The sequence below is a fragment of the Rhinolophus ferrumequinum genome, chromosome 8 (genome assembly GCF_004115265.2).
Source record: "Rhinolophus ferrumequinum isolate MPI-CBG mRhiFer1 chromosome 8, mRhiFer1_v1.p, whole genome shotgun sequence".
NCBI classification, from domain to species: domain Eukaryota; kingdom Metazoa; phylum Chordata; class Mammalia; order Chiroptera; family Rhinolophidae; genus Rhinolophus; species Rhinolophus ferrumequinum.
Window position 1 is genome coordinate 148,062 of NC_046291.1, and position 26,408 is coordinate 174,469.

The 26,408-nt window shown below is 57.3% G+C and overlaps 2 protein-coding genes across 2 annotated transcripts in view; one reads left to right on the forward strand and one right to left on the reverse strand.

Annotated features, from left to right (window-relative positions):
* Window positions 1-1,006: 1,006 nt before the first annotated feature.
* Window positions 1,007-23,999, reverse strand: ATG4B (autophagy related 4B cysteine peptidase). Its single transcript, XM_033112837.1, has 13 exons — window positions 23,844-23,999; window positions 15,922-16,023; window positions 15,700-15,771; window positions 13,968-14,066; window positions 13,510-13,611; window positions 12,957-13,029; window positions 11,464-11,543; window positions 5,456-5,649; window positions 4,884-4,962; window positions 4,575-4,720; window positions 4,133-4,189; window positions 3,624-3,717; window positions 1,007-2,483 (listed from the first exon to the last, which is right to left on the reverse strand). The coding sequence occupies exons 1-13, from the start codon at window positions 23,851-23,853 to the stop codon at window positions 2,410-2,412; spliced, it is 1,182 nt and encodes a 393-aa protein (XP_032968728.1). The 5' UTR covers window positions 23,854-23,999; the 3' UTR covers window positions 1,007-2,409.
* THAP4 (THAP domain containing 4) overlaps window positions 23,992-26,408 on the forward strand; it is a 48,697-nt gene continuing 46,280 nt past the window's right edge. The window contains exon 1 of the mRNA XM_033112835.1: window positions 23,992-24,565. Coding sequence (XP_032968726.1) covers window positions 24,204-24,565 — 362 coding nt within the window. The 5' untranslated portion in view covers window positions 23,992-24,203. The remainder of the gene's footprint in view (window positions 24,566-26,408) is intronic.

The window sequence follows — 26,408 nt, forward strand, 5'->3', positions numbered from 1 at the left end:
GGCCGTGTCCTCGGGAACCTTGTCTCCACTGGCTGTGGTGTCTCCCTGAAGAGGCCTGTCGGGCACTGTGGCGGGCAGAGTAATGGCCCCAAGGACGTCCACATCCCCTCCCAGGAGCTGTGAACAGGGTGCCTGCTTGGCAGAGGGGACCTGGACATGGGAGGCCATCTTAGCTGGGGAGACCCTAAGTGCCATCACAAGGGTCTGTGTGACGCAGGCGGGAGGGGCCGAGCCAGGAGACGTTTGCCGGGAGGAGGGCACGGGACTGACTTTGCTGGCTCTGAAGATGGAGGGGCTGCCGTGGCTTCTAGAAGCTGGACAAGCGAGTCAAAACTGTCCCTGACCCTGCAGGAGGAATCAGCCCTGCTCGCGTCTGGGTTTGACCTCTGCCGCCTCTCAGGTTCCTGAGAGGAAGTCTGTTGTTCAAAGCCACTGGGTGTGGAGATTTGTTACAGCACCAGTCGCGGACACAGGCATTTTCCAGAGGCCACAACTCGGCGTCCCGGGCCACCTCGCCTGGGGACCTGCAGAGGGCAAAGCTGCTTTCCTGTGTGGCCTTGGTCCCATGGCATGTAGACACAGGGTGTGCAGGTGGGCATGGGCCGGGGTCACCCCACAGGACTGCTGGGCACGGCAGGCGAGCGGACTGGCTGAGGCGCCCAGTGCCTGCCATTGGAGCAGCGTCACTGGCCTGGAGGGACGTCCGCGCGCCACACTCAGTGGCCTTCCCACCGCCCTCTTGGTGAACAGGCGCCATGTTTTCCCCAATCCTTTCCTTGGTTTCTTGCTTCAGAACCACCGAGGCCGGTGTCACTACTCACAGAGCCGTGTCACAGGGAGGCCCTGCTGGACAAGTGGGGAGACAGCATGCACAAGTCGACAACTCCTCACTGAGACTGTTCTGTGGGACACGGGCTTAGAAAACGTTCATTCTCGTTCTTACCACACCCAGCTGTATATAACTCGAGGGAAAATGAAGACACGGACGGGCAACACAGTTTTCTATTGAAATTGTTATTTGCCATGTAGAATTGCAAACTATACGACTAAGAATGAGCAACATTCCTTCAATAAGCCTTTTTCAAAACACTAAGACAAAGCTCCCCTTTGGTCAACTTGTCACCCGCTCGCCCACTGGTACGAGCAGCAGGAGCTGCAGCGAGACCTTCCTGGCCCCCGCAGGTGGGGGTGGCGCTTTCCCAGGTTCAGCTGAAGGAATGGAAACGTCCCAACCTTCCTTCCCTCCTTCCCCACCCAGCCCGAGGACAAAGGGGTAGGACGGCGGGAGGGACAGAAAGACAGAAAAAGAGGAAAATAACTTATGTCAGCCATACTGGGGGCTGGGGTGTCCTCTGCCACCTTGTGGGCTGGCAGGACCAGGCCCAGATGCAGCCGCCCAGGGAAGGAGGGGCTCCACGAGAGGAAGGCTCCCTGGGAAGAAGGCTGCACCGCCCTGAGTTCCCCCAGCTGCCGACACAGATCCCAGGGGACGGAGCACGGACAGCAAGGCGGCATGGGCGCAGTGCCCTGGGGCCCCGGACACCAGGGAGCAAGGCGGCAGGTGCTGACGTCGGTCAGTGCTGAGAAGGGCCTGGAAATGTCTCCACATGAGCGATGAGAGACGGGGTACCTGTCTTGCACCATAAACTGAGGGTTTCACCCTCTGGCCCCAAACCATCTGAAGCCTCGGTACCTGGAGGGCAGTCCTGAGGACGGAGACGGAGATGGAGGCAGGCTCCGGGCACCGGCGTGCCTGGCCTGCTCTTCCTCTGCCAGCCATGCTTGCAGTGTCCCCACACCCCGCCATGGGCCTCTGGGTCCCCACCACCCACTGCCCAGCAAGGCAGAAGCTGGCGGAGCCATCAGCGGCTCGGGGGGCCGTGAAGATGTGAGGAAGGCAGGCCACATGTGGCTTCCCCTGCGCTGTCCTGGCGAGTCACATGCAGGTGACCAGCCCTTGCCGTTTCTCTCCCCAGTCCCCCACTGAGGCAGCCCCAGGAACCCCAGCAGGGCTGCCGGCAGAGGGCGGGGCCCAGTCCACAGCAGCCGTCCGCAGGTCTTCCAGACGTACTGGGGACACGTCCAACAGAAATTCATGTCTGTGACCTCAAACAGGACTTTAATTCCAAAGCAAACCCAGAACCAGAGCCCAGGAGGAAGCAGGACGGAGCGATGCTGACGCAGGGCTGGCGTGGCGCGATGTGCTGGCCTCGGGTCCCAGCCCCGCAGTCAGGCCTCCAGGAGGACAGGGCCGTCCTCCGGCCGAGGGCAGAGAAGGCGGGCACGGCACTCGGCAGGCAGGCGCTGGATGGATGAAATGCGTGGCACCATGTGCCCCGAGGCCGGGCTGGGCTCTCAACGGCGTCCCAGCGAGGGCCAGTGGAGATGTCCCCTGACTCCAGGATGATTTCAAAGGGACAAGATTTCAAAGTCTTCATCCTCTGAGTCAAAGAATCTTTCTAGTCGCTCGACATCAGAAGACTCTACAAGAAATAAGACAAAACGCGGTAAGACCCCTGCCTCGGGATTCTGGGTGTGGGGAGGAGACAGCACCTGTGGGCAGCACCCACTACGACCGGCACTGGGCCCGCTCGCCAGAGCTGGTCCTGCCTGTGCCCGGCCGTTGAGGGAGATCACTCACGGTGGCCTCCATGGCGGGAGGCAAGAGGACGGACTACTCAGCTGAGGTGTGCGGCCTCCGGGCTGGCGGGTCTGGGCAGGCCCCGAGCCTCGGCTGGCAGGCATGGGCGGGGGGAGACGCCCACAGGCTCTTTTAGAAAGAGGAGAGCAGACATACATACCTCCTGCCACAGACCAGAGGGAAGTGACAGGAGGCAAGGGCCACTGGTCCCAGGCAGGGGTGCCGACTCCTATGCCATGTGGGGCTGAAGAGGCATCTGTCCTGAGTGTCAATGCCAGCACCCCAACCCCTATGTGCCTTCCAGCAGGTGGTGAGCTCCATCATGGTCCTCGGGCTCTTCCGAGACAGGCCAGAGGGCTTGTGTCCTCATTGATCCTCTGAGAGGAGACAGCTGGTTCGGTCGTCCTCAGCGGTCATCAGTACGGCGATCACAGGACTCCACTGTGGTCCCCTCCTGGTCTTCATGGGAATTCCGACGGAGGCATGCACTGGACACGCTCACGGCCTCAGTGCCAAGCTCCCGTTTTCTGTGTGCCACGTGCTTGATTCACTTGGAGGAGGGGGCCTGGCCCACTGCGTGGTGGGACGAGGAAGCCCGCCGGCGGCTGTGGCCTGGCAGAGCAGGGCTGGCTCCCATGTGCGGTGCCTGGGGAGCACTGTCACCCCAGAAAGCGGCGTGTGCTGTGGCTCTTCCAGAACCCTGGGGACCGTGAGCAGCACGCCCAGGTCCATGAGCGCGGGCCAGCGCCTGCGCACGTGGTGAAGGACGGGGGTCAGGCTGCTACTGCTGCTGAGCTTGGGGTGAGAGCAGGGGGACACTCGCAGCGGCCCTGCCCCACGTCCCACACACAAATCACTAAGGATCGCGTCTGGTCAAGAGCAATCGGAATGGCATCTGGGGGAGCATCGCGCAAGCCACACCCCACGCATAAAACAGGCAGCGCCTGGCCCCCGAGATGTCGCCCTGCGGCCTCGGACTCACCTAAGGACAGGTTCAGGACGTCGGGGCAGGCCAGGTGGGAAGGCTGCTGTTCCACCAGCTCAAACATGGGCAGGGCTCCAGCGTGCAGCGACAGCTGTCAGCAAGACACAGCCACCAGCATGAGATGCAGCCCCAGCCGAGAGGCGGCCACAGTGCCCGGGTGGGAGGTGCCACGCTGGCGAGAGCGCAGGCGGCCTCCGCACTGAGGCTCGCTGAGATGGACGCAACAGGCACCAGACCACGTGGGGGGCAGCCTCGGGGGCGAGCCCCTCCAGCACCCTCGCCAACGCCAGGCTAATGACCTAGAAAGCCCGTCCTCAAGTGCCCAGGCAGGGTCTGTCCCCACGTCCTCTCCTCACAATGAGGACGCCGCCAGGAGCAGCAACCACACGAGGGCCACAGGAGGCTGCACAGCACATGTGGGGTGCTGGGGAGGAGTGGGGGGGCAGGGTGCCAGACCGGAGGGCCCGAGACCCCCCAGCCATCCAGCGAGGGGATTCGCTACCAACCTTTCTGACTTGCTGGCACCAATCATTAAAGTCGTCCTCAGTCTTACAGAAAAAGCCCTGAAACGAAAAACTGGTAAGCAAACATGGCGTGAACAGGCCGCAGGCCTCACTCGGACACAGGGGCAGTGACCGTGCCCAGTGCCGCTGCAGGGACCCTGGTGCACATGCAGACACTGCTGGGACCCCCCCGCCCAACTGTCCTCACTTCTTCCACTGGTTCCGCCCACAGCTTGACCCTGTGCCCTGTGCCCGACTGTCCCGGTCACGGAGGCCGCACGCGTCTGTAAGGCCTGGGAGGTGGGTCCCAACTGTGCCCCTGGAAGCAGGGCTGAGGCTCGACCCTGACCAGCGTGTCCCGAGCAGCTCAGCAGCAAAGGCTCCCAGGACCAGGTGCCCACAGGCTCCCGCGGGCAGTGGAGCTGAGGGACGGAGCGGGACGCACCACGGCAATGGACGGGTCGAGCTCGGCAATGCTCATCCTGCTGGGCGGGTGCTGGCAGTGGAAGCTCTCGTCTGGGATGGCGCAGCCGGCAGCACACTCCACCGCTGGCTGCGTGGTGTGCGGGTCCAGGTAGATGAGTTCCTCACCTGGCAAGGCAACAGGAGTCAGCAGACAGGGAGCAGGCGGGGCCTGTCTCACACCCCCCTCAGCAAACTCCAGCCGTCTGGACTGCAGGCAGGACGGGGCCACGCATGCCCGGTGGGGGGGGGCCGGGGGGGGCTCCTTGGCACCACGGGGGATCACACTCACCAACATAGCCGATGAAGTAGTGGGCGCTGTTGGGCTTCCCTCCAATCACCCCCAGGGACTGGGGCATCATGAAACAGTGCTGCAGGAGGGAGTGAGGGCGGGCGCTGAGCAGGCTGGGCTACTGCCCCCCCACAGGAGCTCGCACCCCTCAACTGGGTGGCTCGGACAAGCGACCCTGCCCTCCTACACAATGAGAAGATGTGGTCCTCAAGAGCGTAGTCGGGAAGGACAAGACACGTGCCATGGGCTCGGGAGCATCGGCTTGCAGGCATGTTAGGGAACGCTCCATGCAGGAGGCGGGCCTGAGGGGGTGGGCCATGTGAGGGGCCCTGGGGGCGGCCTGCAAGGCGAGGCCGGAAGCTGGTCTGACCACAGGGCGGGAGAAGTAAGACAGGAGGCCAGAGGCTAGGGAGGAAAGAGCACGCTCTTGGGAGCACAGGAGGGCGGGAGGGGCAGCCAAGACTGGCAGGCAGAGGCCAGCAGTCACAGGGCCGTCAGGGCTGGAGGAAGGACCAAGACAGCACCACAGAGGGGTTTCAGCCCCCAGCGGGTCAGCGAGAGGACAGACCCACCTTCAGCGTCTCCACGTAGGCCTCATTGATGTCTGTGAGCCCCAGGCGCAGGGGAATGAGAAGCACCAGCGGTCTCCACAGGGACGGCCTGTTGGTGACCTCGGCTCCCGCAGGGAACCCATTGCAGTGCTGGCTGTAATCGGCAGGAAACGCCGTGGCCCCCGCACAAGGAGGGCTGGCCCTGCACAACCTTCCTGAAAAAGGGGGACATGCTTTCATGGAAAACAGAAGCAGGCAGAAGCTCACCCAAAACAAAGACACTGCATCACTCCGTCACAGGAAAAGGGTGTAGTAAGAGAGCCAAGTGCTTACCACACAATTCAAACTTGGGAAATAAAAGCCGAGATTAATCCTGCCGCTCATAGAGAAGACCCGGACATTTTCTATGCGCGCCTAATTAGAATTTTTCTTGTGAAATGAAGCACGTGCAGAAAATAGTGCAAGAAAACACTATGTACACCTCAGAGAGCGAAACCAGACCAGGCGCCAGGAAGCCGCCCGCCCAGCCAGAGGCAGCGCTGGCCTGGTCCCCAATTCCTGTGGACCCCCGCCCCCTGCAGCAAGGACAGCATCAAAGAATAACTGTATTCCTTTTCAGTGTTTAGGCAATTTATTTCTTCTACCTAAATGCACCGGGTGACCCTTCAGCAAATACGTGAACTGGGGGTATCGTGGAAGGAAGACACATTCCAGCAGCCCCGAGCACCCAGCCAGTGGTCTCTCAACGTCTCCCCACTGCAAGGGACCAGGGCAACTGGGGAAATGGCCCATCCCAGCGCTGGGGGTGGGGGAAGGTGGGGTGGAAGGGTGAGTACAAGGAGAGCCTGCATCTCATTAAGGCCAAAAAGGGAGGGCTGCTTGGATCGACAAAAATGACAGCAGCAACCAGTCAGGGCAGCCTGAAGGGGTGCCCGTGGCCAAGTTTGAGACAATGAGTAATGACCCTAAAAGGTCATTTAAGAAGAACCCATGAATGTAGGAGCCCTGAAGAAAAGGTGTCAAATGTAAATACGGAGCGGGCTGCGGGGAGAAAAGTGGGCTATCTCCAGGGGAGTGCCGACCAGTAATCCTTCAAGGAAGGGACGCCTCAGGGAAGGCATCACCTCAGACACCTATATCGTCAGGCAAGATCCCCACTGTGCACTCAGCTCGCTGACACTCACAAGGGGAGCAGACACTGCCCTAACCGGGAGACCCGCCTCCTGCTGTGATGCACCTGGTCGAGCCAGCGGACTGACATTCCTGGGACGGTGCACTGAGCTGGCCTGGGTTCTTCAGAAACGCCACGCCTAGTGAAACCAGGAGGAACAAAAGAGGGCTTTCTGGATCGAAGGGACGCAGCACCAGGGGTGACCTAGGCCTGGGACCCTACAGGAACGCTCATCCTTAGTGACGTGGCTGTGGGATGGGCATGAGGCCCCTACCAGGTGAGCCATGCTGTGCTTCCCCAGGGGCTGGAACTTTCAAAGCAGGTAGCTGGAAACAGAAAGAACTGGAGGAGGGAGGGATTTTAACTTTCTTTTCTGGGCTACTTGGTCTTTCTCTGGTACTGTGATTTATAGTAAGAAATATATACATTCGATTTACCACCCGTTGCGGCCGAGCTCCTAAATCATTTGGAATTTTCTAAGGGCTTAAAGCTGTCTTTTGTTATGTTAATGAGACCTTCGGGAAGCCCCTAAGATGGGGGCTGTTTGCCAGGGGAACCCACAGTGATTAGAGAATTGGAACTTTCAGCCCCACCCCTGACCTCTGGGGGCAGCTGGAAACTGAGTTCAATCACCAATGGCCAATGATTTAATCAACCACACCTGTGCAACGCAGCCTCCACAAAACCCCAAAAGGGCGGGCGGGGTTCAGAGAGCTTCTGGGTTGGTGGACACATGGGGATTTGGGGGAGAGCAGCGCCAGGAGGGGGCATGGAAGCTCCTCGCCCCTTCTGCATGCCTTCCATCTGGCTGTCCCTGAGTTATATCCTTTATAATAAAGTACCGTGTACTTCTGAGTTCCATGAGCTGCTTTAGCAAATAAACGAACCCAAGGAGGGGGTCCCAGGAATCCTACTTATAGCCGGTGGGTCGGAAGCATAGGTGACAACCTGGACTTACCATCGTGTCTGAAGTGCTGGGGAGAGGGGCGCAGTCCTGTGGGACTGTCCCAGGTAGGCAGTGTCAGAGTTGAGTTGTGGGCACCCTGCTGGTATCGCAGAATTGCTCAGTGGCGTGGGAAAAATTGGCATCAGAATCTTACTTTCTAATTTCTGAACAGATTTCCGGGCTTTTCCCCTTTCTCCCTGACATGGTTACTTGTGAACTGCACACTGGTGTTTCAAAGAGCCGTGCTGGACTTCATTACTTCTGCCATTTCTTCCTTTAAACCGTCTCTGCATTCGCCTTCACGGATACCCCTCTTCTGGGGTCCCTTCCGTTAATTCTGTCGTTCTTTCCCTAACTTCTTGAGCTGTATGCTGACTTTCCTCATTTTCACTTTTGTGATCAGGCACTAGTTCAGTGTACATCAGGTTCTGGTTGTAGTCTGGTAAGGGTGACTTCCTTTGACCCCAAAGCCAAGATAAAGACCTCAATTTTCGAGGTGGTACAGTGTTGGTCTTTTTTCCTGTTTATTCTGCATTAGTTTATATACATATTCCCTGGGCACTTTAAAAGAGGTACATTCTGCCACCAAAACGTAGCGTCTGACATGCACCTATTAAACTCGTGGGCTATTCTGCTCCTCTGTAATTTAGTTTTTACCTATTTGAGGTGTCATGTGCTATTTATTTACCAAAGGTTTGGCTTTCCTGACTTTGAGGCTGTTTTGTGCTGAGAACATTCCGCTTGCTGACCAGGCCCCACCACTAGCGCGGACCCTCTCGCATCCCCCTCAAGATGGAGCAGGGCCTGTTACTGCTGCCCTGCTGGGAACTCACGAATCTGTATGTGGCCTGTTATGTCACAATATCCTGTTATTAACAAATGGGTTTGCCTTTGTCCCGGCACCCATTTGTAATTCTCTAGTGCTCACCTAATATTTTAAACGTATTTAAATTCTCTACTTCCCCATCAATGACAACAACTAATATCGAGGCCTTCCCTCACCTCATGAATCCAGGTCTCTTACCAGAATTCTGAACATTTTCCAACGTCTGGTGCCGGTGTGAACCGCCTTTCTTTACAGGCAGGTTGTTACTACCACTTCTATTATTCAGATGTTTATAAAAGTTTCTCTTTATTTTTGCAATTTGGGATGTCACTAGCGACAAGTATATTTAACACATTCTTGATAAAACAAACAAACTGGGGGTTCTTTAGCTCTAAACACCCAACTCTTCTTCCAGCTCAGGGTTTTCTCCTGCTCCTTCACTGTCACCTCCCTTAGCTCCTAACGTCACTGTGCACACAGCCACCTGTGTCCCTATTTCTGCCATCGGATTCTGCGCCCCGCACCTCTTCTGACCATACCTGTATTCAGTGTGCGTCCGTCAGGGTCACTTGTCCTCACTGCCACACTCTCCTCTGCAGTGTGCAATGTCTCCCTAGATTCAGCGACTTCCCCTGGCTCCTGTGCTTACACTCAACGCTCGCAGGACCTGCTCTGCACGTCCTGGCTGGCTCTCAGGGGAGGACGAGATGGGTAGGGAGGTGGGCAGGGACACACAAAGAGCAAGGCCTCCCCTCACATGGCATGCTATCTGTAAAGTCTGAGCACGAACGTCGTAAGCCACCTCGTTCACTGGGGAGGGACTTTGGTGGGATGTGACACCAGTGGCCGCTCGCAGAAAGCAGGAGGAGTTCCTGCTGGGCCAAGCAGTTTCCTGCCTTCGCTCTGCTGAATCCAAGACTCCCTCCTGGCCTGCAGCCCTGGGCAGCTCTGAGTGGTGAGCTAGAAACTCAGGAGGCGTGTCTTCGCCGAGGCCTGCGTGCTTCTCTCCGGGGCTCTTGAAGCCAAAGCGATCAGTACGGACCATTTAGAGCCCCTGCACTTACCCTGCACCTCACTAAACTGTTCTAAGTCCCAGTGTCCTAGCGGGCTGTGTTCTGAGGCTGTTCTTCCTAAATTTGGGGCCGGACATCCTCCATTTGTCCCTGTGACACGCACGTACCCCTTCTGACTTGGGGGAGGGAGGACGATGCAGTGACACTGGGCCCTGAGTATGGCCGGGCAGCCACACACATCCCACTTGGGAGCCTGTTAAAAATCCAGGGTCAGACCCTCCCAGAACCAGACCCACTGCTCCTCGGAGAAGCCCAGGTTCGCACCTTGTCACACTTGCAGCACTGCTGCTCTGAGCAACCGAGAACCCCAGCAGGGACTGGAGCAGGCCGGCCTCCAAGTTCCCACCAGTGCCCCACACCCCAGAGGGATGGACGTTCTGGAAAACACCTTGTCCCTGCCCCTTCTGGCCAGTGCACCGGAGCAAGCAGCCTCTAGTCTGAAGCCAGCGGTGGGACGAGCGACGGGTCTGGCCCCTGGGGTGGAAGGTGGGTGAAGGACAATGGGGTAAGTGGTTTCCCCAACACTGGGGGGAAAAAGAGATTATGGTGTGATGGGGTATTATGCAGCCAGATAACAGCCGGTTATAACACCTTCACTGACAGGAGAATCCAGTGGTTCCCCCGCTCCCTTTGTACATTTCCTAAGTTTCCACAGTTTTAGAAAAACTTCAAGAACTAGAATGTGGAGAAAAGACAGAAGGAAGAGATCTACGTCCTTCTGTCATGGCCCCAAGTTGATCAATTTTTGGGGGACAGAGCTGTTAACGGACGGTGGCCCTGGCAGAACATTCAGAGCTGCAGAACCAGTGATGCTTGTTATTAAGAAGTCATGTCCTCGGTCCCCCGATCCTATGATGACAGTGTCCCCACAATGAAGAGAAGAAATGGAGCCCCCAGTCACTGGAAAGGAGGCTATACCCCGTGGGCTTGCACACATGCACATACATGGCCACACTTCACACCTGCAGTCGAGTGTGCAAGACCTGCTTGTAAATGTCCTTGGTGACCTGGAAATCTGCACTTAGAATGATGTTGCTCAAAGTGCACCCTCTTACATAAAACCAAGAACCAAGGCAAGAGCCTGCATGTTGAACCTCAATAAAATTGGGGTTGGGGCAGCTTTGGGGAATTCGTTGGGAAACACGTGCTGAGTAGAAAAGTTAATGGGCTTTAAGTCAGCTTACAGAATGTAAAGCACGAATTCAAAACTGACACACGAGAGGCTATCTGCCAGAGCCAGCCTCCACTCCCCTATGAACTGCAACTTTAGCATGCCTGCATTCCTGCAGGTTTCCAGGGAATCCTTCCAGAAAGGAGTGGAGCTACGTTCCTGTTTCACGTCACACCTCGGCCGAGATGGCAGAGCTGACAAGTTGGCCTGCCTTTCCTGGCAGTGCCACCAACACACAAGAATACCCGTACAAGTGCAATGAACCCTGGCATGCTTCAATGACGGCACCAAGCAGCCCAGCTCTGCAGAGGACGCAGGCCCTTCCCTCAGCCTAGTCCCTGGCTGCTCTGAATGACTCAGTTACAGCCCCCTGATGACCCAGGTAAAGAGTTAACAGGAGCGGGCTTGTGAGCTGGCAGGAAAGAGCTTAGAAATTAACCGCTTGGCTTGGAATCCCCCGGCCAGCACTGCACCTGTAAGCTGACAAGCACCTTACACGCATCATAGATGGGAACAGAACGGTCCTCGGAAGAAGCCCCTGCAAGCTGACAAGCACCCGGCATCGTGCACAGAGAAATATAAAACCCCAGCTGAACAGAAACCCACGGCAGCCTCTTCTCTGGACACTGCCGTGGGCATCCTCGCTGCCCGACTTTCAGTAAACCTTTTCTTGCTTTCCTACTTTTCCCAGGCCCGTGATTTCTTTCACTTTCTGTGAATAATCGGGAGTATCCAAAAACAATACACCACCCCCCAGGCGAGGCACCTCTGGGGGTCAGGAGGGGACGTGTGCTCGGCAGCTGCTCCCTGAGTCCCGCCAGTCCCGACCCACCGTCACTTACTGATGTCCTCCATCACCACCGTGTTGTCCATCGCTATGTGGACGGCCAGGGCGCTCCACGTGTCGAAGACAGCAAGTTTCCTAAGAGAAAGGGGAGGACACGCCAGTGAGCAGCACCATTCAGACGACTCGCCCTGGGGGCCTGCAGTCACCTGGGAGTGCCAAGCACAAGGGGGATGGGTGGCTGACTCAGACTTTACGAAGGACAGCAAAGAGAAGGAAGCCAGCAAGGAGGCAAGAGACGGGTGTGGACCAGGGTGAGGACAGTGAGGCGGACCAGGGTGAGGACAGGGGAGGACACTGGCCAGTTAGGACACACTGGACAGGTGTGTTGAGAGGAGTCCAGGCGAGCCGTGTGTGGCCTGAGTGCTGGGAGGACGGTGCTGCCCTCACTGTAGAAGCAGGCCGCGTGGGGGAGGGGCCAACCTGGGTTCTGGCCGTCAGGTGGGCAGGTCCCTTGGACATCCAAGGCACCTGGCTGAGTTGGCACCTGGACGGGAGCCTGGCGTCTGGGGAGCTGCACGTGCAGAGAGCAGCGTGGACAGAAAAGAGAAGCAGCCAGAGGCCCGAGCCATGCCTGCCGTGCTCATAGGCGGTGGTGGGGAGGGGCAGTGACAGAGGCCAGGACAGCCAGAGGGACAGAAGGACTGCAGGACATGGCTCCATGGCCCGAGTTTCCAAAGCCAGCAAGCTGCTTGCCGGGTCGTGACAGGAACTCGACCCTGACGGGGCTGCTTCAGGGCAGCAGTGGGGACAAAGGCGGCAGTGAGTGGTACAAGACAGGCAGAGAGCACACGGACCACGTTTTCAAGGCATGCAGAGCTGGACCCAGGACCCTAAAGGGCGTGGGTGGGGCTGGAGACGGAGGACAGTGGGCAGGCTTGGGGACTGGCAGGAAGTTGGACATGGAAGAGAAGGAAGTGCCCAGAGGGTCCCGAGGAGTCCGACAAGGGCAGCTGGGTGGAGAGGGCAGCCATCCATCACGAGGGCAGGCTGGGGACGGGGAGAGAAGGGCAACCTCAGGAAGGCCGAGTGTGGGAGACTGTGAGACAGGGAGAAGGTGGCAGACACGAAGCAGGAGGTAGAGAGGAACGTGGCTGGACAGAGAGCTTTCAAGGAAGGGGACAGGAGTCAGAACAGAGGCAGAGCCGCACAGCGCCTGCCTACACCGAGGGCCACCTTCCCCCGGACGGCTGTCGTGTGCACCATTTTCAACCTCCCCGACCATCACCACAATGCGCGGTTCCATTGACAAAGAACAAAGGCCCAAGCCAATGGGCACAATCTGGATGAAGGCATTCATCCCACGACAAAACTAAATCCCGATTCATAAGGTCATGGGGATGGTCACCTCTGAGGACCTTCCTGAAGGCCCTGAAAACAGGGTGAGAGACCCCTCCCGTCCTTCAGCAGCAAGCCTCAGGAGTCTGCACACCCCAGCCCACGCACAGCACGTCCCCCAGGGAAACGGGAGGGATGGGGCTCTGTACATACTTGAGGACCTGGGCGACCGTGTTGGGCCCGTACCACTGGCCGATGGACTTGCCCTCGCCAACTCCCATTTGCGCTGCAGGAAACAGATCTGATTAGTGACACACATGCCCGATCCTCCAACACCCCTCGCTCCCCTTAGAAGAGGCTGGTCCTGGCGGCATGTGGCATTAGGGACCCTTTACAGGCAGGTTTGTTCTTACTGCCAGACTCCAGCCCTTCCAGGAGGAGTGGGATTAAGGAAGTGAAAGGACAGATCGCTGAGTTCAGAACTGCATTTTTACTTCCTTCTACAACTGAGAACATGGAGCTCAGAAGTTGGACTTGTTAAAACAAAGGAGCATTCAGACTCGCTGATGGGCGTGGAGAGGGACAGACCTCCGCGGTCACCGAGACGGATTTGCAGACGCGTGACGGCCAGGCGGGGTGAGGATCAGGTCTGCGCGCTGGCCCACCCCAGCAGCCCCGGTGCTGACAGGCCTCTGGCCGCCAGGCTCGCAGGAACCCCCGACTCACGGCCCGCTGGCAAGTGGCCGTAGCACACCGCAGCCCCCACCTATCTGGTGGATGGAGTAGTAACTGTCCTTCCTGTCCATGAAGGCGCTGAGGACGTTCACGTAGCCGTCCGGCTGTCTCTTCTGCTGTGTCCACCTCCAATCTATTGGGGCAGAGGCAGAAGTGCAGTTTTACTGGATGTGACCAAGGACCCTTGGCTCTGTGAAACTCACGACACAGATGTCCGACACCGTTCTGAACCCCACTGAAGTCAAAGCCAGTTTCCCAGGATTCTGACTACCCGTCAACATAAATCCACGTGGATAGCAGAGAAGGTTGCAGGGGTTCAAAGACCATTTCCAGAAAACAACATTCATCAGCCCTCTTTCAAGTCACTCATTTAAATCAGTGAGAAGCAGTGGGTCATTTCCTCGAGCCATCCGTGCAACTCACCCTGCGTTTTACGTCACCCACCCAGTCGTCCGTGCCTCCCGAGGCCACGGTCACAGCGCCACTCACCTCGGCCTAGGTGCCGGCACAGCAGGGCCTGGGCAAAGATCATCTGTCCACAGCGCAGCATGCAGCCCCAGCCCGTGTCTGAGGTGGGGCCGGTCCCCCCTGTCGTGGCAGACAGAAAGCAGAGTGACCGTCAGGCGACGGTCCATCAGGAGACTCCAGCGCAGGAGGCAGCGACCGTAACACGCTCGGTCGGCTCCACACTGAAGTGTCAGCTCCCTCTTGGTGACACACACTTCCTAGAACCTGGTCGTGCCAGCCTGCACTGCTGGGAAATGAAATGTCCCAGCAACACCCTCCAAATGGGCAAAATGTGTGAGCAGGTCAGTCACACAGAATGAGCACGAGGAGATGCTGGCCCCATCAGCCACCAGCGGGTGAGGAGCCCACCGCAGGCCACCAGGCAGGCAGGGGCACGGGGGCAGGCGTGGGGCGGGGGCAGGCGGCTCAGCACTAGAAGCTCACATGCCCTCAGCCACCTGCATCACTTCACAGGGCACGTGGTGGTCCCACACGGATGGTGACACAGGCTCTGACATGACAGGAAATGCCCTCCACGCCGAGCATCGGAAAGGCCCCAGGCACGCGGATGGTGGACGAGCAGACCCAGGGCCAGACCACAAGGGCCCCAGTGTCGCCTCCCAGCCTCGGGCAGCCCCGCCCACACATGTGGGTGGACACAGCCCACCTCTCGGGGCAGTGGTGGGCACAGACACAGCCCACCATGGTCCTGTCACCCGTCATGTCTGCAGGGCTGCGGGAGGAAACACCACCCTGGCCTGTCCTCCTCCCGTGTGTTCAGACACCTGACCTGCAGGATAGCGCTGTCCCCCATGGTGGGCGGCTGACCCCACCCCTTGCAGCCAGGACCAAACAGGTGTGCGACCAGCAGTCGTGGGACGAACAGCCATTCCCAGAGCACCTGACACATCACATCGCACATGTGCCTGTGCTGGCACTGGTCGCATTTCCCTACATTTCAGTGTCCCTGAAAGGCAAGCATTCAGGCAACTTTATGCCACCTCACTTCTGGAGAACAGAAGCAACCACATCTTGGAGAGGGACCGCACGGAGACCAGGCATCCAGATATGTGGGCTTCTGGCCCTGAACCTCTGGTCTCCGGTCCTCCGACTGCAAAGGCCACGCCAAGAGCTGGTCCCCACTCTGTGCCCACCTCCAGGGCACAATGATGAAGAATCAGTTGTAATGGAACAGACTTCAGTGTTCCGTGAAGACGCGTGACATCCATCTCACCCTTTAGCTCTCCCCACAGCCAAGTGTGGACCACGCTGGACAAGATGGTGGGCACAGGGCCACACTTGGGCCATCGCGGGCCTACGGCCCCACCCAAGGACAACAGTCAAATGCGAAGCTTATCTAAAGCCCCTGAAGCAACTTGTTGCCGCTGCCCCCCATGGTTACACAATGCATCACATTCCATTCTGGTCTACATTTCAGTGCTGGTCTGGTCGTGACTCATTATCCTGCTTTTCAGCCCCAGTAACAAATGGTGACTTGCGGTGGGAAAAGCAGTGCCAGGAGCTGTGTCTGGAATGGAGCTCTGCCAGGACTCGGGGAGAGACCTCAGCTGGCTTACTTAACGAGGTGGCCGTGAAGACTAAAATGAAGTGACAAGTATTTGGCATATTTAAGTCAAATGACTCAAAAACCTAAGTTTTCCCCCCTCTAAAATGTGTCCTTTTCATCACACGTTGTAACAAATGGAGTACTTACCGATGGCTGGGAAGTTTTTCCTGTATGTAAACCAAAGTCTGGACGCCACATCGGACAAGATCTCGTCCTTTTCTAGAGAACGTTTAAAAGAAGAAAACATGCACACACGCAGCCGTAAGCACGTAGGTCGTATGTCACGAGTTAGCGAGAACTATTATTATCACAACACGCTTTTCGCAGCCTGGGCGCTAAGAGCACAGCAGGCTCCCACACCGCTGATACCTGTGAAAATGCTGTATTTTCTACCCAGTATCCAAACAGGCTCCGAGGTCTCCGGGAAATCTTCAAACTCGGCAAATCGGAGAGTGTCATAGGTCAGAGTAGCTATTAAAACCAAAGGCACACAATGATCAAATTTTTATAACTTCATAAAACAATATCACAGCTCATTTACTGCATTTCCGTGTAAAAAAACCCCATGTGGAATTCTGCATCTCAGGGTTGCCTGACAATCACCACTGACAGAGCAAATGGGTAATGTGTGGGGACAGGGAAGGGGGACCTGCCACCCCCACTGCCTGAGCCTTTCAGATTCAAAGCCGGAGTCAGGGCCGGGCAGAAGGGCAGAACCGAGGGTGAGAGACCAACCGGGCGAGAGACCAATCAGGCGCCAGTCCCAGCGGAGAGACAGCAAAAAACAAAGCAAACAAAACAAAAACAAAAAATAAAGCCTCCTGATTTAAGCACTTGTTTTAGACTTCAAATGTTTCAAACCTAAACAGCAGGAATAAAATGAAACCACACCCTTATCTGTGGATGCAAGGGAGGCCGCAGCCGAACTGAGGGAGAGCAAGCTGGCAAAGCTGTCCCCGCCTCGCCAGGCATCACCTTGGAGCATGTGCCCAGAGGACTGCTTCAGGAGCAAGAAACATGAGTGCTACCACACAAAGGGGGTCCTAGTGCCCCCCAGATTTCTTGGTGAGGAGAAGTTAGCAGTACAGGGTGCTACAGAGTGTGCTAAGTCCTGTGTGGGGCACTGAGCACCAGAATGGAGACAAACGTTCCCTGAGGCCTGGAGATCCAGGCCAGACCCCGCTTTCACTTCGACGACGCTACCAGAAGGTCACAGCCACCGGGATCCACGGGTAACGCCCCACTTCCTGAGGAGGTCGCTGTGTGTAGGGCACGGGGTCTACTCACTAAGCGAACAAGACCAGGGCCCCATCCTACTGAGTTGCTGCTGTGAAGAAACTAGACAGGCCCAGGGGCCATCCCGGCCACAAGCTGCAGGCTGAGGAAACGGGCCCCCACCCTAGGGCCCCCCACCCGAGGAAACTCATCGCTGCCGCTGCTCCTCAGAGACCCTGAACACACCGCTCGTCTGCTGCCTGAAGCGGCAGGGGCAGCCACCGCCCTCGCCCACGACTGCACCCAAACCTTTGGAAATCAACTCTATCACCTTTCTCGCTTATGTGAAGCCTTCTGACAACAGCTCCACCTTTTGGTAAAAATGACACATGCTATTTATTTTTAAAAGACCCAGGCTACAAAGCTATGTGAGCGTCGCGTGCAGCCTCATGCCCAGCAGTGGACCCCTCCAGAGGCCCCAGGGCAGGTCCCTAAGTGAGGCCACAGCACCCGTGGCCTCATCTTTCCCCTCCAACACCGGGAGGCCCGGGCCCACAGACACAAGCCCAGCAAGGTCTTGTGGCTCCACGGCATGTCCCTCCCGTGTGTCCACGCCATAACCAACTCGGGGTCCTGCCAGGGTGCCCTGTGGGCTCCTTGCGTGTCTTCCTGGGCACACTTGGGGCAGGGGTGGACAGGCGCTGGCTGGCTCTGGCGGCCGGGTACACACAAGGTTCCTGGCCTCTCGGGGTGGAAATTCCCTCAGCCAGGAAATGGGAAAAATACGAGGCCAGCCTCGCGCGTGGCTGTGCTGTCCACGAAACCCTTCCCAGGAGGTGCTCACAGAGGCCGGCGACACCAGTGCTGCGAGGCCAGCCTCTGTCACTACCATCCAGGCGAGCGTTTCACGCCAGCCAGAAGCTGAACTGGGCATGCAGCTAACCCCCTATCACAGGGCTGGGAGAGCAGCTCCCGCAGCCACAGCCGGTCCCTGCTCGCCACGTAAGGAACCCGTGGGGGTTGGGGCCGGCCGGGCTCTGGCGTCTCCTCACCTGAAAGCCGACTGGGTCAGACCAGGCTGTGCAGCCCAGGCTTCGTGCAGGGGCTCTGCTCTGTCATGTGCCACATGTCTGGGCTTCCACAGTGTCCCCTGAGCTGCACTGTGGTCGCAAACACACCACTTAACGTCCAAGTTCACACCTCCTTTTTACATAAGATTGTTTCTGTGCACACTTATAAAAACTGAGTGGGGACGAGTGACAAGTCTGTCTTCTCAAGTTGCTGAAAACATGGTGTCTCTGCTCTGTGTCTGTCCATGACCTTCAGCAACCACTGTCTTCTTTTACCTGCAGGCCCCAACCAATATGTAGACTCAAAGTCTCACAACGTTTACTGTCAAGGAAAAAGGGTGCCGACAGCTCCCGTTTCATTCCAATTGGCTGTAGTTCTCATCTGGCCAGAGCCAGACACGCTGCTGCTGTGCGAGGGCTCCCAGGGCCGCGCTGCGCACGGCCGCTCACACCGCCAGAGACGCGGGGGAGGCCGAGCGCCCCGGCCGCGGCAGCGCGCGGGACCACGACACTGTACGGCGCGTGTGCTCCAGCAGAGGGCGCACTGACGCACTCTGCAGGTACCTGGCTTCCCATCTGATGAAAATGATGCCAAGCAAGGAGACAATAGGTGAGGAAGGAAGACAGGCTCATTCTGAGAGGAGGGTGACAGAGCCTGGGGCGGCGCTGAAGTTGAGGAGTTTCCATCCCTGAAGTGGCAAAATGCAAAGCAGGCACATTTCTCAGGTTTATTAGCAAACTTTATAGGCAACGAAGCCGACTTCAGAGGGACGGCAGTAAGAGGTGTTCTATTAAGTTAGAACTCCCTCCTGTAACTGAGAAAATTATGGGTTGTGTGGCCTGATTCTTGACCCCATGAGCCTAAAGCCAGTGAGGAGACCGAGACACTGGAACCACCAGGAAGCAACGCCAGTTCGCGCCAGCCAAGCTGGAGCCACTGAGTGACAGCGCACATTATCTGCGGGGCCCCGGGGGGCTTCCACAGCCCTCACCTCACCACGCTTCCTGTCTCAGGAAACACCCCGGCCTCCTGCTCCTACAGCTGAGTGTGTGTCACGTGTGCCTCCAGAAGTGGGTGCAGACACGCTGCATTCACTCCTCCCACTGCCCTGTAACTTCCTCACGACGGATGTCGCTGCCTTTCTGTGCCCTGGAGGACACGACGTGCAGGGAGTGTCCACATTCCCCGCACTGCGGAGCCAGACACCTGAGCCACCCTGATCCCCACAAGTCGGGGACCTTTCTGTGCCTTGGTTTTCTCACTGGTAAATGGGAACAGCTGTATCTTCCTCAAGGCTTTTGAGAGGAAGAAACACGTTAATAAATGTGAAAAGGCCGAGACCCATGCTGGTGGGCCCTCTGGGACTCCCTGAAATGGGTGACACAAGGACGACAGCAGGAGGAGACAGTGTCCATGTCCTGTGAGCAGACTGCTGCAACACCTCGTGTAATGTCTGTCAACAGGAAACCGCCCTGACATGCGAATACGTCCCTACACCTGGATCAGGCTCTCACCCTCTCCTCAGAGCCAGGACTGCACTGAGATGAGGCCAGCGTCTGTGCCCCGGCAGCGGTGGTCCAAATGCCGTAAACTTACCCTAAAATACGAGCAACCAAGCGCCTCAGACCTGCAGCAACTTGGGCCGGAAAAGCAGGTGAAGCACTTCTCGTGCCTGAGCAGCGCACGTGTCTTGGCTGGTGTCAGTGGCTCTGCACTGTCCCCCCTGCACCACAGGACAGCAGCTGCCTGGAATGCCACAGGCCGGGCACCTGCACAGCTCACTTGGCTCGGCAGAGGTGCCTGGACCAGACCGCCACACCCGCTGACCTTCTGGATCCTCCTTTCTAATGGAGGGAGGAGCAATTTTCTGCTTCTAATTTCTACAAAGATTTGTTTTTGGAGATAGAGCCCACTTGCTAGCTGTATGCCACATGACTTCATGTCTCGAAGCCCCAGTCTTCTCGCCCAGGAAATGGGGCAAAGTTGTGGAATCATCCCGATGGGGAAAGAACACAGGTGCGGGGCAAGGCACTGGTGACGTGCACGGCACCCACCAGTGGTTCTGAGCACCCCTTCCTCTTTTTGTGCTATTTCAGGCTGCGTGACTTCTAAGACGGTACTAAGTCCCCTTTCTCTGAACAAAACATCACTTTTGTTTTATCATCGATAGCAACTGAAACAAAGTATGTTCTAACACTTCTCCACAACAGAAAACGGGACGCCAGTTCAGAAAGCATTTCAGTAGAAAACTAACACTGGTCTCCTTTAGAACGAAAGCTCGCGATCACAAGGGTTCGCATAGGCGGACCCACACCAGGGCCACGCTCCAAGGCCCCGCTCTGGCCTCTGCTCTCAGCTGGACCAGCAGCCTCCGCCCACGTCCCAGAGGCTCCCTCATCTCACCCCACAGCCAGCATGACAACGTCATCCTCTTTCCACTCGACGTCCTGTCGTTCATGAAGCAGTTCACATACCTCCTGAGTTAAAAGCACTCAAGCCTCGAAAAGAACGCCAGTCTCCAGACTCCTGGTCATGATTTCAATTTGAAATAAGATGACATGCAGGAGAAGCAGATGGAGAGGTGCCGTCCACCTTACGAAAGAGGCCCTATTAGAAGCACTGTCCCCATTTGGCCACCTGGGTCCCAGACGCTTGATACTCCCCCTCTTCCCTGGGATGTCCGTGACCACACCCAGAAAAGGAAGCAGAAAGCCCTTTAAGAGCCTGGTAATTCTATTAGAAATAAAGTTTTTATTTAATATTATTAATCTGATAGACAGAAAAACGGAATTGCGCTCAATAAATGTAAACAACTTCTCTCCACTTAATACCAATTACATTGTAATTCAACCAGAAAGAACCCCACAAAACTTCACCATTACATTTCGTTTAAAGCTTATGTTAAAGCATCATGTTTCAACGATATTTCCCCCAAACACTTACGTTTTCTGAAAGATTATACTTTGTAAATAAAATCCAAAGAAGGGTTAAGATAATGATTTTGCAAGTAGTTGTTTTTTAAAATCCTTAATACTTTATATGAAGATGCTGGTGGTTCAGTTTTTGAATGAAAAAGGGAAGGGGGGGGAAGAGAGAGGGAGGGAGGGAAGGAGGGAAGGGAACGGGCGGAATGGAACCTGAAGAACGGGCGGAATGGAACCTGGAATTTCAGCTACATCAGAAGAAAACTAGAAAACACTGCTTTAGTGAACACCCTGACAGAGTGTCCACATTAAAGCTCCCTGCCCTGCACGACCAGCCCTTCTCCCTCGTTGACCTTACACTCACAGACTGGATTTGGATTTTACACAAACTCCACAAACCGAAGGTCTTACAGCCCAGGATGTGTAAGTGATTAATTCACGTTCTGCTTCTTCAGTTACCAACCACGTGCCAGACACAACGTGAAGCACTGGAGATGCGCGCACAAGACACCGGCTCTGTCTTCAAGGAACGGACAGTGTGGCCATTTAAGTGCTGGCTCCGCCAGTGCCTTGAACCGGGAGTGTTGTGACAGACAGTGCTGGAGGCTCGGTGGAGAAGACCAGCAGCCCGCGGTCTGCCCAGCACCTCTGGACTGCTACATGCTGGCAGCCCTGGGCACCCACTCCCCGGCTCCTTCTCTTCCCTTCCCCGCTCAGACCCTCAGTGACCTTGTCCAAAGCGGCCTGCCACACACCTGTAGCTCTACTCCCTCAGATCCTGGCCCTGGATCCAAGGCTCCCTGGACGTCACATGAATGACTAACAGGTACCTCACAGTCAACACGAACAAAATCAGCTCTCAAGAGCTCCCCCCACCCCAAGCAGGATATCCCCAAATCTTCCCCGTCTAGTTTCTTAGCTCAGGTCGTAAACCTCAGCGCCATCTTCAACTCGTTCCTTTCCATCCCCACAGCTCACCACTTCCAAACTGTAAACAGTCCCATCGTCTCAACCTTAAACACAGCCAGAATTCAAGCTCCTCTCCCCACCGACTGAAGCCTCCAAGGCCTCTAGCCTGCCTCACTGCGACAGCCCCTAACGGGTCCCCGGGTTTCTGCGCGTGCCCCTCACCAGAGCAGCCAGAGCAAGTCTGCAAAACATATCTCCAGTCACGCCACCCCTCCTCTCAGAACCTTCCGGAGGGTCATATCTCATTCAGAACACACGCTCAAGTCCTCACTATGGCCCACCAGGCCCCACGATCGGGCCCAGGTCGCCCCTCTGCCTTCAGCCCCTGCTTCTCACCCCGCCTGCTGCACCCCAGCCACAGCGGCCTACTTGCTGCTCCCAGAGGACACGTCGCATTCCTCCTGCACTACTTCTGGGTCTTGGTCAAATTTACGTCTGCAGTGAGCCCTTTCCTGGCCATCCTGGCTACAACTCCAACTCCCTCCTGCATGGCCTCCATCACTCTTGCACATGATCCACACCACTGTGTCATGCCTAGAATGTCAGCCAGGGCATGGTTTTTGTGTATTTTGTTCACTTCTCTAGTCCCAGCGTCTAGAACAATGCTCAACACAAACCTCATGCTGAATGATAAATGCAGTTTACTGAGTGGATAACTTTAAAACCACCAGGAAGGCAGAACCTGTAAGGACCGGGGAAGGCTGGACCATAAATCACCCCTAAAAGGATGTAAGCATCATGCCGAAGAAAACTCACCACAAGCTACAAACATCATATGCATTTTTATCAGCATCAACAGAGGCCTTCAAGTGCAAACACCTTTTCTACTTTGAAGCAGCCTTCAGTGTCCCATTAGTTGTCGTCATCTGGCCACTCCTACCTTTATGATTTTCACATTTAAGGTAACATGACTGACATTAAACTGTGTTTTCCACCTTACCCAAGTTTCTCATGTGAACGACCTTAGGTATCCAAGCAGTAATGATGTAAGAGAAAGTGGATAAGTAGATAATTCTATTCCTTCCCCACCTCCTGTCCCAGCAAACAATACAACAGTGTTTGATACTTTATTCCTTTTGATAGGAACTTCATTCACAAAAAATTACACGTGGTTAACATGTTCCTTTGGGCATCAGGGCTACTGTTTCCTCCAGCCACCTAACATTTACGTGACAAAAGGCCCCAAATCATTGAACTATTGGCAATGCATGTCTACTTTACAGTTTCCAATCTAAGATTTCAGTACGTTTGTGTTGCAGCTGCCAGGAAAAGAAAATGAAGCAAACACACTGCCATCCAAGATGACAGGTGGGATTAACCCAGATGAAAGCTTTCCTTTACAGATGGAGGAATACCGGAAGGCAAGTCACTCCCTACAAGGAATGACAGAATTAAAACGGCTGTGGGATGAAAAACAGAGCCCATGTAAAACTGCTTCAAAGGCTATGGGACAGAGATGCAAAATAACTCACCAGCAAAAATGAACGAGCAGGAGCATGATGAGAGAGGCAGAAACACCACACATACGTGTGTACATACACCCGCCACCCCCAATGTGTATCAGGACTCCAAGAAGTTAAGATACGACGAGATGGCTTCAGTGTCTCTTTTCAATCCCAGAAAACGCTTGGGTGACCTATCGATGACTGAAATGCCCGTGCTGTGAGTGTTGAGCCTGCTGCTCGCCTCCAGTCTACCAACACAACTTTTCAAAAGTTAAAGACGTTCCCCTTAACTCCTGGAGCGGGGAGGCAATAGCTTTCTACGACCGCCGTTTCAAGAACCAGCTCCGCCCGAGTCCCAAGCGGCGCCCGGCTTCCCTCCCTCCCGTCCCGGGCGCCGCGCGGCCCCTTCTCGGTCGAGCCGGCCTTGGGTCTGCCGGGCCGGTCACCCGGGCGTTGCGGGCGTACTGGACAAGCTCCGAGACACGCAAACACCCAACTGTCAGATCCGCGCTGGCCTCCCCACGGACGCCATCTCCGTCCGCTCCGCCCGGGGCCGCACTCCGCCCACCCCGCTGCCCGGCTCCCAGGCGGCGCTGGGCATGTCCCCAGCGACCCAGGGGCTAGGCGAGCGCCATCCGCAGCTCCCGAACGCCGGGCAGGGCCTCACCTGCGTCCATCTTCCCTCTCCGGCCGCCGACTGAGCGCCGCGTCGCTCCGACGGGTCCGCAACGCGACGCGACGGGCCGCCGCTGGGGCCAATCAGAGCGCGGGCGGGGCCGGAAGTGCGCGCGGAAGTGCGCAGGCCGCCATCTTGGCGTACGGCGGGTCCCGGCACGAAGGTCTTAACCCGCGCGCTCAGCTCTGCGACGGCCTTCGGCGCTCTCTCCGAGGACCCCAACAACGACCCCCCGGGGTGGCGGAAGCAGGAGCCGGAGGGCAGCGAGGCCTTGGGACAAGCGCGTCAGCCCTCCGTCAGCCCGGACTGGCAGGCGCGGCCATCTTGCCGTACGGACGGGCCCGGCGCGCCATGTCGCCGTACGGAGCGGCCGGCCCGGGCGCCCCCGCCCACCCCCGACGCCGCGAGCCGCGGGCAGCGCCCCGCCGGGTGCCTGAGACCTCAGGCGAGCCGAGGGCAGACGGCCGGCGGCCGGGAGGCGGGCGCCGCCATCTTGCCGTACGGCGCCGCGGGGGCCGGCTCCCACGTCCCGCAGCCGTGTATCTGCGCGCCTCCCCTCGGGGCGGTCCCGCTCCGGGCTCGGCACGGCGAGGTGAGGGCCGGAGCCTGGCGGCGTCGCGGCGTCCAAGGACCGAGATGGTGATCTGCTGCGCGGCCGCGAACTGCTCCAACCGACAGGGCAAAGGGGAGAAGCGCGCCGTCTCCTTCCACAGGTAACTGGGCCCCGGCTGGCCGCCCGCACGGCCCGCCGGCCACGCCCCCGCCCGGCCCGGCGCCGGGGAAACTGAGGCGGCGCGGCCCGGCCCGGCCCGTGGAGGCACTTTCCGCGCCGGGCCTCGGGGCCGGTCCAGAGAGTGAGTCAGCGCAGGGCGCTGTGTGACCTTGGCCTGGGCCGCCGTCTCTGGGCCGGACGCCTCGGCCACCCGACGGCCACCGGCTCCCCCCGGTGACTACCCTACAGCTACTGGGCGCTCACCCCACGCCCGTTTGGAGGCCGCCCTACGGCGGGCACGAGGCCATCCCTCGGCCGCCAGCGCCCACCGTACGGCCTCACTACCCTCTCCTCCCCACCCCGCGGCCTCCCTGGGCTCCATTGATTCGAGTTGTCGCAGCCGCGTTCCAGAACCGGTGCATTCTGAAAATCTCTTCTTTAGGTCAGTTGTTCTCTGGCATCACATGCGACTTTTCTCCTCTTCTGAGCGCGGGGAAGACTGCCTTGATCTCTGCCATCAGAAATGTGGCGGAGCAAATGTGCCTCGTACCTCGTGGGTTAACGCGCTCCCAGGCGCGGTGTGGCTGGAAGGGTCCTGGCCGTCCCGGGGGAGGGAAGGCAGCTGTGCCTGGCGGTGAGGTGAACCCCGGGAGGGGCTCCGGCAGCCTCCTGCCTGGAGCGGGGCGGCCACTGCACGGACAGCGTGCCCCGCCGAGGCTGGAAGGGGCGCTCTTTGCCTCCCCGGCGGGCGCCAACCCTGGACCAGGGGCCTCCCTTCTCCCCGGCCTGGCCTGGACGTGACTTAGGCGCAGGAGGTACTAGAACGCTAAGCTGAAGGGAGGTTTCTGTTTTATGTTGCAGGTGTTAGTAGTCAATTTTTGAAGACCTGAGCGACACTTGTTCTTTATAGTCTTATTGAAAGTTTGCAGTGGTGTGTGCGAAGTCTTAGGTCGTTACAATCTAGCAAAAGAACTAGTAACGTTACATTATTTCAGAGCAGCTACCATGCTTTCCTGAGTTTCCTTCAGAGCCTTCGGATCCCCAAATTTTTGTTAACTGTTTTCGATATGGAGGCAAAGCACTGCAGAGAAGGCTGCTCTTGGCATTCATAGTGGTCTAACGTGGTGTGGAGGCAAAGGACTGGAGGCAAAGGACGCGGGAATTGGGGTTCTGGGGGAAATGGGCTCCCGAAACGCTGAGGAAGTTCAGAAGGTGGTGTTGTGTAGAACTTCCTGAGGAGCGAGTATCCACCCCAGTCCTGTCCACAGTGGCTTCAGGTGGGTTAGGTGACCTCCAGTGGGGCAAACGGCCCCCACGTGCACAGTATGGTCAGAATTTGCTAAGTGTAGGTCTTGCCTTAATGAGAAGAAACGCTAAGTGTCAGTATCTCCCAGAGGCTGGGGGCGGAAGTACAGGAGGAACAGAGCTACCCCTTTGCGTCTGACCCCTTGGAGACGCCCTCCTATCTTCAGCTGCTTGAGACACAGCTGGGGCCCGGCGCCCTGATGGGCGTCCGGGGTGCTCTTCTGGCCTCTGGTTCTATCTCTGCTGGCAGGCACCTGGTTTGGCTTCTAAATAGGGGGACCACTTGTAGCACCCAACGTCTTGCATCCCAGGAACACTGGGAGGTTGGTCAGCTGTGAGCTTCTAGGAACTATTTCTGGGGGTCCTGAAGCCATCCTGTGCTCCCCCCGCCCAGCCCCCTGCACATTCTATGCTCCTGCTCATCGCAGCTTGGGAGGAGCTGTCTCCCTTCGCTCCTGTCGGCCCCAGGACTGTACGCTCTTTAAGGGTAAACAATGTCTATCTTTCTCTTCCGGTAGTAACTTGCAAGCAAAAGGTGT

What these genes read in the sequence shown, in the direction of transcription:
- ATG4B (XM_033112837.1), bottom strand. An exon ending in GGTGGTGATGGAGGACATCA is followed by an intron (nt 5,650 to 11,463) that starts GTAAGTGACGGT and finishes CCCCTTTTTCAG; the next exon opens with GAAGGTTGTGCAGGGCCAGC. An exon ending in GGTGCCAGCAAGTCAGAAAG is followed by an intron (nt 3,718 to 4,132) that starts GTTGGTAGCGAA and finishes TCTTGCTGACAG; the next exon opens with CTGTCGCTGCACGCTGGAGC.